This window comes from Bos grunniens, chromosome 15, assembly GCF_055505025.1.
Source record: "Bos grunniens cultivar Pamir isolate PY7600 chromosome 15, Bosgru_T2T1.0, whole genome shotgun sequence".
NCBI classification, from domain to species: Eukaryota; Metazoa; Chordata; class Mammalia; order Artiodactyla; family Bovidae; genus Bos; species Bos grunniens.
The window spans coordinates 34,739,730-34,757,315 of NC_141179.1; the positions used below are offsets into that span (position 1 = coordinate 34,739,730).

Here is a 17,586-nt window from a genome sequence, read left to right on the forward strand (position 1 = left end):
TAGCGTGTTCCTGGAGACAGTGGTAGTCTGATGGAACAATCGCCCTGTGTGATATGATGGGTGGAGGTGGTGGCTGCATCCGGGGTGTGCACAGAGAGAGACAGGAACACAAGTCCTGGAAAGGACTCAGAATCTCCCTCTGCTTCCTCCAGCACCATATAACTGGGAGACGCCAGGTTCCTCTGAATCAGAAGTTCGGGATCTAGAAGCAAGAATCTGTATCTTGCATACATTTGTTAGATCATTTTTAAGTACAGTCACGTCTGAGTCAAACAGGACGAAGGCAACGTTCTCCATCGTGTGCAGCCTGGAGAGCCTCCTGGGCTGGACGTAGCTGGGGAGGGCGAGGAAGGTGCCCTGTTTGTCTCAAAGTTCTGACGTTGCCTGGGAATCCAACCTTCCCGGCCCCAGTGCTGTCAGACCTCTGCCCCCAGCTTCTCTTTCTGGAGGCCTCCTTGTTTCCATCTGCCTGGCTCCCGTCCTCACCAGAGATCTCAGCTTCCCTGCTCCTTTTGACCCGGCCCAGTCTCTCTGCTCAGAGCACGGTTCCTTGGCCGCCAAGGTCTGAGCGGCTGTCTGGGAATCCTCATCCTGGCCTTGATCCCCATCCTGCTAGTACTGGAGACAGGACAGCGTCCCCGGGAAGGAAGGAGATGCCTCAGACGGACCTGGAAACTGCTGACCTCAACTTCTCCCCACCTGCACCTCTGAAATGGGATGAGTTCAACTTCCAGGCTCCTGCTGCTGCTCTGGGGAGGTTGGTGGATGGATGGATCAGTGAGGGGCCAGTGTGTCTCCAAGAAGTCCCTGGCTGTTTTGCATCTTCAATTTTAGATTTTAGCATAACAGGAGTGCCCCTGGCACCTCCTCCCCGCCCTTCCCCCACTCGGAGCCTTGGCCAGCTACTTTCCATTGCAGGAAACATCTGCTGGGGAGGCCAGGCTCGGCCGGGGGTTACTGCAGGACATTGGCCGGTACCATCACCCAGGTCCTGTAACTTGAGGCATGTGTAGGGCTCTGGCCCTGCCCGCTCACCCGCCCAGCCACCCCGCCCCCCTCCTGCCACGGATGACTCTAACAAAGAAGTTGTTTGCTGGTCAGCCGAGGAGAGCTCGGCCTGGGAGGAAAAGGGGGGTGTGTACGGGTGGGGGTGGGAGCAGGCCCTGGTGCCTTGGCCAGCCGTGGCTGTGCTGCCTGGGTGAGGACCATGAGTCATAGCCACCAGCGCCCGCCCAGAGGAGCGATTGCACGTTGAACGGGCTGCCTTGTGGGACCGGCCAGACGGCACTGGGGAGTTGGGTGTCCGTCCTCCTGGGAGTTTGAGACCCACCACAAGCCACTGGGCTGTGAGTGAGCCGCAGCAGGGCGGACCTGTGGCGGCCCTGTGCACCTGCCCCGGCGTCTGCATCCTGGCCACTGCCGGCTGCTCAGAGCAGCTGTCCACACCAACCTGGAGAAGGGCTTCATCACGTCCCCTCTGGGTCACCCTTAGCCCAGAGACCTGCACTGGGAGCCAAGTGGGATGAAACAGCCCGGCCACAGGAGGCTGGCCAGCCAGCCTGTCCTGAGAACCATGCTGACCACACCCGCCCAGTTGTGAAGCTTGGCGCTGGGAACCAAGCTCAAGGGAAGCCAAGGAGGTATCAAGGGTCGCACAGACCCTCTGCCGAGGAGCCTGAAGCCACCCATTCACGTCCAGCCCGGGCAAGACTGACTGTTTGCATCCTGGGAGCACGGTGAGAGATCTGAGCTCGAGGATCAGCGTTTCGTGGGGAGGTAGCCTGTGGGAGCGATGGAGTCTCTGACGGAATCGGGGGTCCTCTGGAGCCTCCTGCTGGAGCAGGACAGCCAGCCTTTGCAGCAGCACCTGAAGAAGCTGACGGAGGGACCTGCCGGTGCGGAATTCTGCTGCCGGCCCGGGTCTGAGGAGATCCCCGCCGTGAGTGCATGTCCTCGCTTCTCTGTGCTCTAGGGGCCCCGGGTTTGACAATCCTTGGACCAAAATTCTTTGGCCATTTAAAATGAAAATGCATGAGCCTTGCTTCTCTTTCCATGGGAGGAGATGGCTTTAAGAGCGCGAGGACGCCAGGGAGAATGGGTCATCGCCTCCCACGTCAGTAAGGTAGCTGGTGGCAGCCGACTAATATCTCTGTACTTTAGACCCTGGGAGGCTAGCTGGCCTGCCTTCCATGCTGGCAGCCTGTTCAGATCAGGCCACTGATTTGCAGGCCTGGGTTAAGGGGTTCCTACACCCCAGGAAGCCCTCGCAGCACTGGCAGACCTCCAAGACCAGGGCTGGATGGGCCCTCCCCTCCTGACAGCCAGGACTGTGTTTGAGGAGAGGAGGGGAGAGGGGGTCTCCCTCAATTTGCCTCTGGTTTGGAGCTTAGGGCCCAACTCCCTGCACCTGCATCTCTGCTGATATCTGAGTCCTCACTGGATGTGAGAGGAGCAGGGGGTGACAAAGCTCCCTGGAGAGAGCATTAGCAACGGGAGGACTTCCAGGCTGGGGGTACTCGCGTGTCTGACGTCCAGTTTCAACTGAGGGGGGATATGGGGCCATCTGGTAGGCTGGTCCTCAGGCTGATATTGGAACTTTGTAAAAATATAAAGACTGACTCGACTAATAGTTTTTGTTTTTTTAATTGTGGGAGTTCCCTGGCAGTCCAGTGGTTAGACACGGGTCTTTCATTGCCAGGGATCCGGGTTCATTCCCTGGTCAGGAAACTAAGATCCTGCAAGCTGCACAGTGTAGCAAAAAAAAAAAAACCCACAAATAAATTGTGTTAAAATACATGTAACATAAAGTTTACCATCTTAGGTATTTCTAAATGTATGTTGCAGTAGCGTTAAGTAGGTTCACGTTATTGTACATAAAATTTCTGGAACTTGCAAAACTGAAACCATACCCCCCCAAAAAAAGATCCACTTGCAGGCATGGAAAGCTAGCGGGGACCCCCACATAAGTTAGTATCTCATCACCAAGAGGTTGTGCTCGGCTGGGGCATCCTGGTGGTTCCCTTCTTGGCTCAGGAACCCCAAGGCCGTGCAGAGTGACAGCTCAGACCAGGAGCTATGGACCACACTGTGCTAGTACCATGGTTACACTCTCATTTGTAACCATGTGCCTCGGGCAAATTGCTTAAACTCTGTGCCTCAGTTTCCTCGAGTCTAAAATGGGATAATAAAGATGACCCTGTAGTCAGGTGAAAGGATGTGAAAGGCTTTTGACAGTGCTTGGAGCGTGGTTATTTCTCACTCCATGTTAGCTCTACGAGGTCGGTCAGGAACTTATAGACAGTCAGGTGGTCAGGCAAGGGTTTTCAACGTGTGGACTCTTGTTCTGTGAGGCCAGGGAGCCTCACATTGAGGTTGGATATCTGTGTCATTTTGAAACTAACATGTAGGTCAGAGGAGTGTTGTCTTCTGAGGTCTTTTCTAGCTATCGAAGTCACGGGGTGGGCTGGCTTCCAGATTTTTCCTCCCAGTGAGTGATCCTGATTCTTGAAGTTTGGGATTCTACAGCATGTTATTGCTTTGGGGAAGGTAACAGAGGATCCCCTTGGAAATACAACTCATTTTATAAATGAGCCAAAACAAGTTTAAATTTCAAATTAACTCTGGGCAAAGTAGTTGAAAGTGCTGTCTTCTCTCTTACATGGAAAACCTTCCCAAACTGAAGTCGTGCTGTTTTCTCTCCTCCAGCTTCCTAAAATCCTCTTCTCTCTGGCACAGGTAGTCAACTGAGCTGAGGGAGTCAGAACCTGCTGCCAGGGTGGCCAGGCTGCAGCAGTCCCTGTCTTGCAGGCTGTTGGTTCTGCAAAAAAGCCAAAAAGCTAACAGTGTGAAGCTCACTCCATTGTTGCCACAGCTAGTGGATTCTCAGGAAAGTGGGCGAAAAAGCGTAAATGGCCAAGACCCGTCAGTCAGCAACACCAGGACAGTCTGCCTACCTGGGTGCGCTCCTGACATAAGTCGGTCAGCAGGTCACCCGAGTGGAGTTCAGATGGTCTGTATCATGATACCTGGCCCTTCCCAGGTTGTGCACTTGTCCTTGGGTCCTTTCATCTACGGGCACACGATTGTAAGCTTAGAAAGAGCAGAATTCCTGTCTGATCAACTGGTTTATGGGATTTCCCGGAATGATTCGCTATCATTAGGAGTTTGCATTGAGGCACCAAAAAGGTGGGTGGATGCAGGGACGTCTGGCAGCTCAGGTGGTGGCAGGAGGTGAGCTGGGAACCAGGGATCCAGAGATTTGCCCCTGACTGGCCAGGGGACCTTGGGCAGGGACCGCTCTCTGAGCTTGGTTTCCTTGGTGGTAATGTAAAAGAGTTGGATTGGATAGTCTTGTACGCGGTGGTGAGCGAATGAAGTTTGAGTACCTCAAGTTGCCAGTTAGGCTTTTAATTCTCTACTTGTATGCTTTTTTCAGTCCTAGTTTTATGGGTTTTTAAAAACCCAGGGCAGTTCTGCCCCTCCCCGCACCAGTTTTATTGTGATATAATTGACATAACATTGTACTGGTCTTACGTTTTAGGATTTTTTTTTTTCCTGTCGTAAATTTCAGACCCAGCCAAGTGCTTACTATATTATTCACGATGGCAGCTTCTGAGAGCTGTACTAGGCACCGTCGTATATCCTGGGTCCTGCTGTGGGGGTAGGGGGTCCCCTTGGGCCCCTACTTCACTGTCAGTTGGTGCTTCCTGCTGGCAGAAGGCAGGACAGCAGAAGCCCAGTGTGGTCCCCTCTTCCTTTCTCCACTTGGGATGTGGTTATGTGAGCCCTGCTTAGTAGGGTTGACGTTTTCTCACTGATAGACGCTGGGTAACACTGGGTACGAAGCCCTTGGCAGCTTCAAATTCTCTCCACCATGTTTTTCCACACTGAGCCCCCTTTGCCTAGCCTGGCCTCCTGGGGTCTCTGCCTTAACTGGAACCTCAACTTTGCCTTTAAATATGCAAGCAGGCTCTCCTCCTGCACCTTCCTCCCCCGCCCATGAACCTAGCAGCATCCGCTAACCTTGGCCATTGTCACTCAGGTGTTAAGCCCCACATACAAGCAGAGAAATGAAGACTTCAGAAAGCTCTTTAAGCAACTTCCAGACACGGAGCGCCTCATTGTTGGTGAGCGGGGTGACCTGGGTGTGGGGGCAGGAAGGAAGGCTGCTTCTCTGACTAGAGGGTCCCCAAGTGAGAGTGTCTGTCTGGGAACTGGGAGAGGAGACATCCAGAGTGCTGACCCAATGATGGGGGCTCAGGGCTGAGCCCCATGTGTGATGGTCTCCAGAGAGCCCCGCCTGGGAGGAGTCGTTGCTACTCTTGTGTCTGCAGATGGCCCAGCGGGGGGACTGGGGAAATCATGGAGGGGGAGTGGCGTTAGCTGAATTATGTTGGCCTTTCTGCCTCTAATGTTCTTGCTTCCTCTGCTGTCTCATCCTTGCCTCTGCCTCCAGGCAGTAGCCTGTTTCACACCCTTCATGTTCCCAATCAGAAGCTGCTAGGGACTCCCTGGGCCGCTAGGCTGGTATCTCTCACACCTAGTCTGTGGTGGGCAGTTGGGCTCCCTGGGGCTGCGGGCGGGGGGGGGCGGGGGGAGGCGGTGTCGTGCTTAATTGTAGCGGTTTACTGAGAAGCCTCCCTGTCCCTGAGCTCCATCTCCCATATTCTGCTACAGATTACTCCTGTGCACTCCAAAGAGACATTCTTCTTCAGGGCCGACTCTACCTCTCCGAAAACTGGATCTGCTTCTACAGCAACATCTTCCGCTGGGAAACTCTGGTAAAGACTGGGGCTTCCCTGGTTGTTCAGTGGTTAAAACTCCCAAGCTTCCATCGCTGGGGTGCATGGGTTCAATCCCTGGTCAGGGAACTAAGCTCCTACTAGCATGGCCAAAAACTAAATTAAGAAAAAAAAAAAAACCTGAGACTTGCTCCCCGAGGCTGTCCCCTGGGCTGTGGCTGAGGAAGTGGCCTCCACTTTTGTTCTTTGGTTGACTTCATGCTCTACCCAAGCCTTTTTATAATTCACAAAAGCATGAGTCTTGAAGGATAGGTCTCTCTCCCATGCCTTTCCCTCTTCCCTCCTTCTTGGATGTGGAGGAGAGTGTGGAGACCATTTGATTTGGGGGAAATGCAGGTAAATATTTAGGCTTCCCTGGTGGCTCAGTGGTAAAGAATACGCCTGCAGTGCAAGAGATGCAGGTTTGATCCCTGGATAGGAAAGATTCCCAAGAGAAGGAAATGACAACCCACTCCAGTATTCTTGCCTGGGAAATCCCATGGATGGAGGAGCCTGGCAGGCTATACAGTCCATGGGGTCCCAATAGCTGGGCATGACTAAGTGACTAAACCACCACCACAGAAGCAGAGTCGTAAGAGTCAGAGGAAACTTGACCTTGCAACTCAGCAGAACTGGCTTGTACTTTCTGGGTTCTGCAACCAATTAGCCATGCAATTTGAAGCTAGTCCTTTATTCTTCATTTGCCTATTTCCTAGTCTTACAAAATAAAGTGAGAAATGATAGATAAGTGACTGTAAGGTCTCATCTGGTGCCAGGGTTCTGTGTTTCTGTAAGTGGCAGATTCTGATGGGATCCATGCATGTTTATCAGGCTGTGTAGAAATGAGAAAGCAAGCTCCTTGGACCAAGAATCAAGAGACCCTTGAGCTCCCAATGAGGGTTGCTCTACAGCCTCTGAAATAAGGGACTCAACCAAGTGATCTCTGAGGAGGTTCCTTCGCGGTTGAGAAGCATATAGCCTGTGATCTGACTTCCTCTGTGTGAACTGGTGCCTGGAGAACACTCTTCACCTGACTATTAATGCTGCCTCTTGCTTGTTTTCCTTTCTCTGTTTCTGTGTGGATGCCAGCTAACTGTGCGTTTGAAAGACATCTGCTCCATGACTAAAGAAAAGACAGCTCGCCTCATCCCCAATGCCATCCAAGTTTGCACTGACTCAGAAAAGGTAAGTAGAGTCTGATCTTGGACTTACTACTCCCCCAAACCCCAGTCCCTCTACTCCTGAATTCCTGCCCTTCAGTCGCATTAATGGGGAGACCAGTAGGGTTGGGGTGAGAGGTGGTAGAGTGAAGTGGATTGTGGGAACCACCTCTGTGGTGGGCAGGTGCTTAGAGTCTAGCAGACATGAGAGTGGGGTGCTGGGACATTGAACTTAGAGCCAGAACACCTGAAATAGAGTCCCGTGGCTACATTATGTAACCTGAGCCTCAGTTTTCTTATGTGTGAAATGGAGCCAGCGATGCCTGTTTGTCAGAATCTTGGAATGACCTCCCACATTTGAAAACACTAAATTGTAAAGCACTAAACAACGGAAGTTGTGTCATTATGTATCAGGACAGCTCATCAAAAGGAGTGAGGAGTCTGATAGGAAATGGATTGTCTATATTATTGCCATGGGGAAGATGTGGTAGATAAAATCTAGAGTGCAGAAAGCACTGTGATCTTTGACCTTTAACCAGGCCCTGAAGACTGATACTTGCAGGGCTAGAGATGGACTGAACACAGGTCTATAACACCCTTTGACTTCAGGCACTTCAGGATCAAGAGCCCTGAGACTTCAAAGTCCAATAGTCTCTGCTTCGAGTTCTGCTTCTAGCATGAAGCAGCTTTGTAATTACAGGGGTCACCTACCATCACCACCCTATTTCTCTTTATTGAATATTAGCTGTTGTGTTTATTTTCCAAGGTTTTAGTGTGGTTTAAATGAAGTAGTATTTGTGAAGCACCTAGAATGTCTTCAGTAAAATCTGGTTTTCTGTCTCATTCTTCCCGCATATTATAAAAGGTCCCCACAAATGTGTAGGCTTCTTAAGAGCAGCAGTTTCTTTCTGTTTTGTTACTGAGCTCAAAATATGTAGAAAAGTGTTTGCACATGCGTCAGTGTATGTACATGTAGAAGAGGGCACACACTGATATTCAAGTGTTTGCTGAATTAATGAATCAAAGGGTGATTAGTGGGTTTACCTTCTCCTTCCTTTGGGCTGGTTCCCAGCTCACCACTTACCAATCTATGTATGGAGGCAAAGGAAGCTTTTTATGGAGGTGAAAACTTCAAACCAGAAAGAGAAGCACTGAGCAGAGTTGGATGAACATTGAAGGACTTAGAGAGAGTGGGTGACTCAGAGGTCCCAGGTGCCTGGGCCATGGCAAAGGACTTGACGACAGTGGGTAACTCAGCGAACTGACCCCTTTCACTGCGGAGCCCTGTGCTGTCATCATGGATGCAGTATTTGAGGATGGATTAGTAGCTTTTTAAATATATATATATTTTTTTAATTTTTGGCCATGTCACGCAGCATGTGGGATCTTAGCTCCCCGACCAGGAATCAAACCCACACCCCCTGTGTTGGAAGCATGGAGTCTTAACCACTGGACCACCAGGAAGATCCCTCGGTAGCTTTTTTAAAGGAAGGAGTCCCATGTCTCCATCCATTATTTTGTAAGTCTTCACAGACATTTCTTGCCACGCTCTCTTTCAATCCAGCACTTTTTCACTTCGTTCGGGGCCCGGGATCGGACGTACATGATGATGTTCCGGCTCTGGCAGAATGCTCTCCTGGAAAAGGTAAGTCCTGCTCGCTCCTTCCTCAGCCTCAGGATGCACACCCACTAGAATGTCCCTGCCTCTTGGGTGGCGGCCCCTGGGGTGATGGCTCTTGCTGCAGCATTGGCCTACTCTTAGGAAGCCCCTGCTTCCCCCTGGTTCCGGAATTCCTCCAGGCTCGCGGTAACATGTCCTCCACTGCTGGTGACTCAGGTGCTGGGAGTAACATGTCCTCTTAAGTGAACAGCCTCCTGGCTGCCTGGAGCAAGGCCCTGTTGACTTAGGGCACTCAGTTCTGCTGTTTTAAAATGTACTGGGGTTTGTTTCAATCAGGTGTGGTAAAACACACAGAAACAGAAATAACTGTCATGAGGAAGAAGGTTTTATACTCACAGATCCCTGGAGCAGAGGCCCAGCATACCATACAGGAAGTTCCAGATTAGTCAGGAGGCAGAGAGAGCGAGGAGGGACAGCAGAACAAGAGCCTTCATTTCACAGGAACGAATGAGTGTTGCTGTTGCTTAGTTGCCCAGTTGTGTCCGACTCTTGCAACCCCATGGACTGTAGCCCACCAGGCCCCTCTGTCCATGGAATTCCCAGGCAAGAATCTTGGAGTGGTTTGCCACTTCCCTTTCCAGGGGATCGTCTTGATCCAGGGATCAAACATGGACCTCCTGCATTGGCAGGTGGATTCCTTACCACCGAGACACCTGGGAAGCCCAAGCAGGTTTAGGACTGGCTAGTTTAAGTGTTTCATCAGGCTTCAGGATAGAGAGACTTCTCTCCAGAGAGACCGTCCAGGGGTAATTAGTGCAAGAGAGAATTGGCCTGGAATGTAAGAGCTATAAAGGGGGAGGTCCTTGGGGGTGTGGCTTTGGCTTGGAGGCTTTACCTAGAAAAGGTGTTCTTCCTCATGGGATGATTTTTATCTGTAGAAATTAGCTAATCCTGCAAGGGACAGGCCACCCACAGTCAGCAAGGCCTTAGATGTCAGAACATGAAAAATACAGAAAATAGGATTGGGAGTTTGTGATTAGCAGATGCAAAGTATCATGTATATATAGAATGGATCAACAGCAAGGTCCTACTGTATAGCACAGGAAACTCTATTCAATATCCTCTGATAAACCAAACTGGAAAAGAATATGAAAAAGAACATATTGATATATAGGCATATGTGAATCACTTTGCTGAACAGCAGAAATTAACACAATATTATGAGTCAACTAGACTTCAATAAAATAAATCTTTTTTAAAAAATACAGAAAGTAGGAAAATAAGTTAATACAGCCACCAGTTGACCACCTGAGTGAAGGGGACTCTGTGGGAAATGTAGATGAAGGAGACCTGGCTGAAGGTGTTAGAGAATTCCCATGCAGATGCCAAAGTTGGCGAGGGGAGCAGAGGTTAAGAAACAGCCTCCTTGCCAGAGAAAGAAACTTAGGGGGGGAAATTATATGATGATATAATAATTCCAATTATATATATGACATGTATATAGTTAGGTATAATGTGTGTATCTACCTTGACTCTAGCCCAGACTTACCATCATCTAAAAGAAATTGAACAGATGTGTTATTTAGAGCTTTTTCTAACCTGAAAGTCTGTAGCCCTCGTGTAAATCCTGATAACTTGAGTTGGTCATCAACCTTTATCAGCCATGGATAGTGGTAAAATGATAATGCATGTGGGTCTCCACTGGCAGGTTTGAATTTTCAGCTCACAACCACTGTCATTTCTAAGACAGCACTGTCATTTCTAAGACAGAGGATCATCCATATGGTTTGCAAAACCTCTCACAAAATAATCAAGAATTCCGCCTGATGAGCAGAGTCTGCCAGTTGTGCTTGCCCCAGCTATGGTCAGATGAGCTGAGCCCGGTGGACTCAGGCAGGGAAGGCTTCGTGGAGAAGGCAAACTGTGAGGAAGGGGAGGGCGTGGTCCGGCAGGGAGGCAGGCATGTCCCGGGCACGGTGGATGGTGTCCATGAAAGCTGGAGGGAGGAGGTCCAGGTACAGGAGAAGCAAGTGCCTTCCTCTGGGACCAGGAGAGCGAACACAGAGAGCTGCCCCCCGACACCCACACACACACACACCCACACACACCCACACCCACACACACACACACACACCCACACACACACACCCTGGACCTTGCTGGCTCAGAGAGAACTCCAACTGCTATTCTGGGCATTTCTCCACTGGATCCTGGAACCCTGGCTCATGGCGTCCTGCCAGCTGCCTGCTTCTTAAACTATACCTTAAAACCGGTGGTGGTTTAGTCACTATGATGTGTCCGACTCTTGTGACCCCATGGACGATAGCCTTCCAGGCTTCTCTGTCCATGGGGTTCTCCAGGCAAGAATACTGGAGTTGGTTGCCATTTCCTCCTCCAGGGGATCTTCCCAACCCAAGAATTGAACCTGGGTCTCCTGCATTTCAGGCAGATTCTTTACCGACTGAGCTACGAGGGAAGCCCATACCTTAAAAGGGTGACGTCAACAGAAAGCTCCAATTCCTTATCAGATCTATTGGTGGGAACGTTCTTTACTGTTTCTGTTTTTCTTAACGCTTTTCTTTTTCACATATGTATCCCTCCCAGCATCTCTCCCTCCCAGCAAACCGAGACTCATCCATGGTCTCCACCTTTGACCTTCATTCTTTGACATTCTGTTGCCTCTTGCCTGAAACTCTGAACCTCAGTGAGAGCTAACTTTTCTTAGAACAGTGCTTTTGGGAAGAATATGTAGACATCCAGTGAAATAAGAAAAACTGTATATGGAACTAATACATAGACCTGTAGGCGAACTGATTGTGATTAAGGATAAAGAAGGAAGTATTCAGGCAGTGAAGAGAGAGTTGGATGCAGTGACCTTTGAGGCCCCTGAAGCTGTGAGAATGGCAGCTTCTTTCCAAGCACAGGAACTGCCCAGCTGAGGAATGGGCCACCTTGGAGGTGTCACATCTTTCCTGGATCTGATCCACTGGGGCCTGTGAGGCCACTGTTAGTATCAGGAGATTCCTGCTGAGTTAGGGAGACTGGCTCAAGGTTGTCTCATTCTGAGTCCAGCTCAAAAGCTCTGTGATCATTTTGGCCCCAGAGTGCCTTGGTTTATGCTGCTTAATGCAGGGCCTCATTCACAGGAGCAGGAGGCGGGCAGTTCAAGGGCCCATCGGTTCTGCTGTGCAGACCTGAATAGAGGAAACAGGTCAAGTTCCTGGCTTTGCTAAAAGCCATGTTCTTAGGGGAAAAACAGATCCGGAGCAGAGGGCAGGGCAGGGGTGGGGTTTGCATGGAGCGGTCGCTCTCCACTTATCCAGCCGAGGAGGGTAGAGTTTGGCTTTTCATCCCTCGAGGGAGTCCAGGTAAACTCTGCCTCTGTGGAGAGTGGAGTCCCGAGGAAGGGAGGGTCAAGCCTCTCTGCCGTCCCCTGCAGCCCCTGTGCCCCAAGGAGCTGTGGCACTTCGTCCACCAGTGCTATGGGAACGAGCTGGGCCTGACCAGTGACGACGAGGACTACGTGCCCCCCGATGACGACTTCAACACGATGGGGTGAGCGGGGCAGGGGGCAGGCCGCCTGCGGGGAGCCCTTCCAGAGGGGCGAGGATGGCCAGAGACTGGCATCTAAGTCAGGCCCTGAGGGAAGCGAGGGGGCACCCAGGACGGGGCTGTGGGAAGCCCCTCCCAGATGGAGGAAGTGGGTGGCTGGGCCAGCCAGCCAAGGCCAGGTAGGGAGCAGGAGGTCAGGCTGGACTCTGAGGGCTGCTGGGCCAGCATGATTTCTTCAGAGGAGGATGAGAAGCCAGGGAAGGCTTCAGATAGATAATTGATGAGACCTGACTTAAAATTTTAACATCACTCTGTCTCCTGGGTTGAAGATAGGCTGAAGGGGAACCAGGGCAGACCGGCTAAGAGGCTGCTGAATAATTTAGATCCTTTAGATGAGAGGTGATGGTGGTTTGGACCAGGAGGGTAGCTGTAGAAACAGCAGTAAGTAGTTAGTTTCTGAATATATTTGGAAGATAGAACCAGACATATTTTGGAGGATTTGCTGATGAGTCAAAAAGGACTCACAAGTGGCTTTAAGGATCCACCAGCTGGAAGAATAGAGTTGTTCTGAACTGAGATGGACAATTCTAGACAAAGAGCAGCTGTGAAGGAAGATTGGGAGCTTGATGTTAGGCAAGTTGAGTTTGGGATGACTGTTAGCCACGTGGAGATGTCACGTGGGTGTTGATGTGTGTGAGTGTGGGGAGGTCTGGGCTCGGGCCATAACCTCGGAGGTTATTAGTGGCTGAGATCACCAGGTGACTGAATTAACATAAGCAGCAGCTCAGGGACTGGGCCTGGGAAAGAGGCAGCAAAAGAAGACACAAAAGAACATCCATTGAGGTGGGAGGATGCTAGCAATTTCGTGTCCTGGAAGCCAAGGGGAGGATGTTGTGAAGAGAAGGGGCTATTGCTGTACCATGTGCTACTGATGGGTTAAAGCGGTGCAGGCAGGCTTGAGGTAGAGGTGTCGTGGTCGTGTGAGAGGCATAGAAGAATAGACCGCAAGGAAAGAGCATCAGATGTGCAGTGCATAGGCCTACGCTCAGGTACCGCTTCTCACACTGAATAGTATTATCACTTCACTGTGTATCTACTTGATTGTCTCTAAAATGCATATCATGATTGACGCAGAGTTGTAACGCATCCAGATGTGGTAATGAGTAGAGGTTAGATGCTGATGAGAATGGTGATGATGGTCTCTCCCTTGGGAGAAGCTACAATGGCATACCTGTGGTGTCCACAGAAGGGTGCCTGCCTTTATCTCAAGGAGGGTTTTTCCTCAGTGTGTGATGCAGAGAAGTTTGCTATTTATGATCCAGAATCTGGGCAGCACCAGCAAAGGGCACTCGTTCGGAGTCCTGTCCTAGTCGCTATGGGAAATCAGATGTATGCTCAGAGCACAGATGTTTCATTAAATGGTCAGGTTGGGGTGGGATGGGGTGCCAATGGGCAAAAAAGGAATTTTAAGACAAATAATGGTCACATTTAAGAGAATGCCTGGAAAAGGTGAATTTGGGGATAGAGATTTTACCACGGGAAGGAGGTGTAAGGTGGGAAGGAGGCTTTAGAAGGGCAGTTCACAGGCAAGTAGTGGCTGGAGGAAGGCCATGGACACAGCAAAGAAACAGACGAGCCCGTATAGTTTTAGGAGTGTGAGTTTCTTGTGAGCTGGCCATCTTGGCCACCGAGGTTAACGTAGGTTCATGTTGCCTTTCTTTTTTTTTTTTTTAATCATTATTGTCTACCTGTGCATGTTGCCTTTCTTTTCAGCTACTGTGAGGAGATCCCCGTAGAAGAGAATGAAGTGAACGACAGCTCATCCAAAAGCAGCATAGAGACCAAGCCGGATGCCAGTCCACAGCTGCCCAAGAAATCCATCACCAACAGCACACTGACGTCCACGGGGAGCAGTGAAGCCCCCGTCTCGGTACGGGCAGGGACCCCACTTTGCTTCCACCCCAGCCCAGTGATGGTGTCTCCCAGCCTGGGGAGCAGGTAGAGGGGAGGCTGGTTATGCCATGATCAGTTTATGCAGAGAGGCTCCACATTCAAATGAGTGTAGAATCCAGAGCTGGGTTCTCAGTGCAGCGGGTACCAGATTTTGTTTGGCTTAGCAGATGAGAATCATTTCAAGTCCATTGTATGAGCTTGCCCTTGGTGGCCTGCCGTGATCAGCCCGCTGGTGGAGAACTATTCCAGGTCTTCTTTTCACTGCCTTGATCTGAAGTCAAAGTCTCACATGAGTACAGGACTGCACCACTGCTCTCTGTTCATTCATTCCATAAAGCGTGATGGAAACCCTGGTATGGACACTCAGGGCTACCTACCTGCTGTGCTGGCTTTGCAAAAGACGTAACAGTGTGAAAGAAGGAGTCTGTCCTCTGAGACTTGGTCATGGAGTGGGAGAAGCTGGATGAAGGAAGTGTCCGGGTGTGAGCTGGCAGGTTGAAGAAAGGGTTCCCAGAAAAGGGAGCCTTGTGTTCTAGTGGTTTAGGAGTCAGACCACTTGGCCTTAGAATGAAAACATCCATTCGATGCCTAGTCTCCATTTTCTGTCTCTGAAGTTAACTTGTTTTTTTAAGTCATTGTGTCTGAGTTTGTTTTTTTTTTTGACTGGCACGAGTCTTTGTTGCAGCATCCAGGCTCTGTAGTTGTGGCATGTGAGCTCTCTAGTTTCAGTGTGTGGGCTTAGGTGCTCTGAGGAGGAATGTGGTAGCTTAGTATCCTGACCAGGGATTGAACCCACATTCTCTGCATTAGAAGGCAGATTCTTAACCGCTGGCCCACCAGGAAAGTCCCTGAGGTTAACTTTAAAATATAAAGAGGTGTACCTGTTCCCTCGCAGGGCTAAAGGGAGAATGAGTCAAATATTGCTTGAGAAGCCTTTTGAACCTCGCAGGAAACAGGCAATAGTGGAGACAGGCTCACGTGGTAGAGGCCGGGACCCAGGAGAAGGGCGGAACTAAAGGATCCGGCTGTGCCCACATGTGGGGCTTGGGGTCAGGAGAAGGACAGGGCCTCCTGCTGGGTTCTGTCTTCCACAGCAGAACTGGGGAGAACCCTGGCCCCCACACCCCAGTTCCCGAGCATTCTGAACGTGCAGGCCCCCTCGGCCAGCTCTTAGACTTCCCCCTGGAGAGGAAACCAGGCTGACAGCTCTGTCTCCACCCCAGTTTGACGGCCTGCCCCTGGAGGAGGAGGTGCTAGAGGGCGACGGGTCTCTGGAGAAGGAGCTCGCCATCGACAACATCATTGGGGAAAAGATTGAGATCATCGCGCCCGTGAACTCCCCTTCGCTGGACTTCAACGACAACGAGGACATCCCCACTGAGCTCAGTGACTCTTCAGACACCCACGACGAAGGTGGGTGTCCACAGTGGGGGCAGAGTGGCCCTTCCTCTCTCCAGACGTTTTTGAAGGCTTAACAGATGTTCCCATAATGGAGACAGAAGTCAGTGTGACTTCCCGGCAGAAGGGTGTGTGGGTAATAGAGCTCTTTTTTAAAAAAGATACTCTTGTTATTAGCACATATCCCTTTTTGGGGGTACTCAGTGTAGGATCCTTGTCGTTTCATAGTTGTCTGTCTTTGCTCAGCGGGCAGTGCTTTATCCTGCCGTTTAGTCTTGTCATTGCATGTTGGCACTGGCTTTCCTACAGCTCTGCCCATCAGTGTTTATGCCACCAGCAAAGTACCAGCCCTCTGCCCCTGGAAATTCATGGTCGTGTCTGACCAACAAAGAGATGGAGAAGAAGTAGCCGTGACCTGAGAGCTTGTTTTCCTGGAGACTAAGAGTAGAAAGCATTCAGACAGGAAGAGCTGATCAACCATAGGAGCTGACTGTGGGATTTAGTGGCAGCCTTGAAAAAAAACACTCTCAATGGAGAAAGTTAGTCACTCAGTCATGACCGACTCTTTTGCTACCCCATGGACTGTAGCCCCCCAGACTCCTCTGTCCATGGGATTTCCCAGGCAAGAATACTGGAGTGGGTTGCCATTTCCTCCTCCAGGGGATCTTCCAGACCGAGGGATCAAACCGGCACCTCCTGCGTTGGCAGGCAGATTCTTTACCACCTGAACCACCAGGGAAGCCCCTGGAAAATTAGTTAGGTTTTAATAGACACTTGCTTTGACTCAGCATAAGGGTTTCAGACCTAGTCTGTTGCCGTCAGATAGACTGTGGAGATGGTGCTTCTCTGGCATTTCTAAGTAGGTGGCTTCTTACTTCCCTCCTGCAGAAGGTTGGCCTCTCACCCTCTCCCAGGAACACGGTGCCTCTTACATTCCGGGGCGAGAGGCCAGATGCTCAGTGTTCATGAGTGTGGTTGACGAGCACTGTGAGTTGCTGGTGGGGTTGGACTTGTGAGGCTGGGCCAGCAGTGCCCACTTCTCCGTCTGTGGTCAGTCTCTCCTGTGAGTCACCTATAGCAGTATCTCACCTGTGGTTGCTTTGCCACTGCCGTCTAGGGCTGCACGGGTGGTCGCTGTGTGATAACTGGGGTGCCGCTCTTGTAAACTGAGAAGTGAGTGTCCCTCCCGACTGTGCTCCACAGTCCTGATCCTGCACAGTCGTGGGCATGGACCCTCCAGGATGCCCTGGCCTTCTCAGGGTCACAGGGATGCCAGAAATGTCAGCTTCCTGCTTGAGATCAGACTCCAGCCTTGTGGGTCCCTCAATCAGGGCCTGGGTGGTGCTGAGGGCTCAGGAGGAGTGCTGAGGTTTGAGCAACTCTCCTGTGCTCTGAGGGACTTCCTGCGTGGCTCAGCAGTAAAGAATCTGCCTGCCTATGCAGGATACGTGGGTTCGATCCCTGGTCAGGAAGATCCCCTGGAGAACGAAATGGCAACACACTCCAGTATTCTTGCTTGGAAAGTCCCATGGACAGAGGAGCCTGGCTGGCTATAGTCTGTATATACATGGGATTGCAGAGTCGGACATGACTGAGCGACTGAGCATGCACACACCTGTACTCTGAAACTTTCTTCTTGTAGAAAATGACATTTATGAAGTCATGGGGGTAGTGGCTGCTTTATGGAAGGAGAGCAGACCTTACACATCACAGATCTCCGCCCCGTAGTCCAGCCTAGAAGCTTTTATATAAACAGACTCATAAGCGTCCCTGGACACACCTGTGCCCTGGGCTGCGATGGCATTTGCTGTCATTCGTGGTTTAACTTACAGACAGTTGATAACTGATCCTCTGGGTTCCGTCCGGCAGGCCCAGGGAGTAGTCATTGATTGTATTTAAACTTAGGTCTAAAAGACCACTTTACTTTGGAAGGCTGAAAGTGTAAGGGCGAGTAGCGGCTCCACGAGCTCTTGTGAAGGATGAGTGAATGGGATGGAACTGCAGTCCCGTTGCACTAGTGCCCTTGGCATCCAGCGTGCGTGCCAGCCGAGGAATGGGGCCAGCGGACACGAAGCCACAAACGGAGGAGGCCAGGGCTCCCCCGCCCCAGCCGAGGGCTCCC

At 50.9% G+C, this 17,586-nt stretch overlaps 1 protein-coding gene across 15 annotated transcripts in view; it reads left to right on the forward strand.

Annotated features, from left to right (window-relative positions):
* The window catches only part of GRAMD1B (GRAM domain containing 1B), a 261,587-nt gene that overhangs the window by 223,939 nt on the left and 20,062 nt on the right, over window positions 1–17,586 (forward strand). For 13 of the 15 annotated variants that reach the window (XM_086339711.1, XM_086339709.1, XM_086339702.1 and 10 more), the window contains 7 exons: window positions 5,042–5,126; window positions 5,677–5,780; window positions 6,870–6,965; window positions 8,505–8,585; window positions 12,001–12,116; window positions 13,887–14,043; window positions 15,290–15,479. In XM_086339711.1, coding sequence (XP_086195837.1) covers window positions 5,042–5,126; window positions 5,677–5,780; window positions 6,870–6,965; window positions 8,505–8,585; window positions 12,001–12,116; window positions 13,887–14,043; window positions 15,290–15,479 — 829 coding nt within the window. Of the gene's footprint in view, window positions 1–152; window positions 1,940–5,041; window positions 5,127–5,676; window positions 5,781–6,869; window positions 6,966–8,504; window positions 8,586–12,000; window positions 12,117–13,886; window positions 14,044–15,289; window positions 15,480–17,586 lie in introns of those variants that run through there. The other 2 variants (XM_086339716.1, XM_086339717.1) reach the window with 2 other exon arrangements.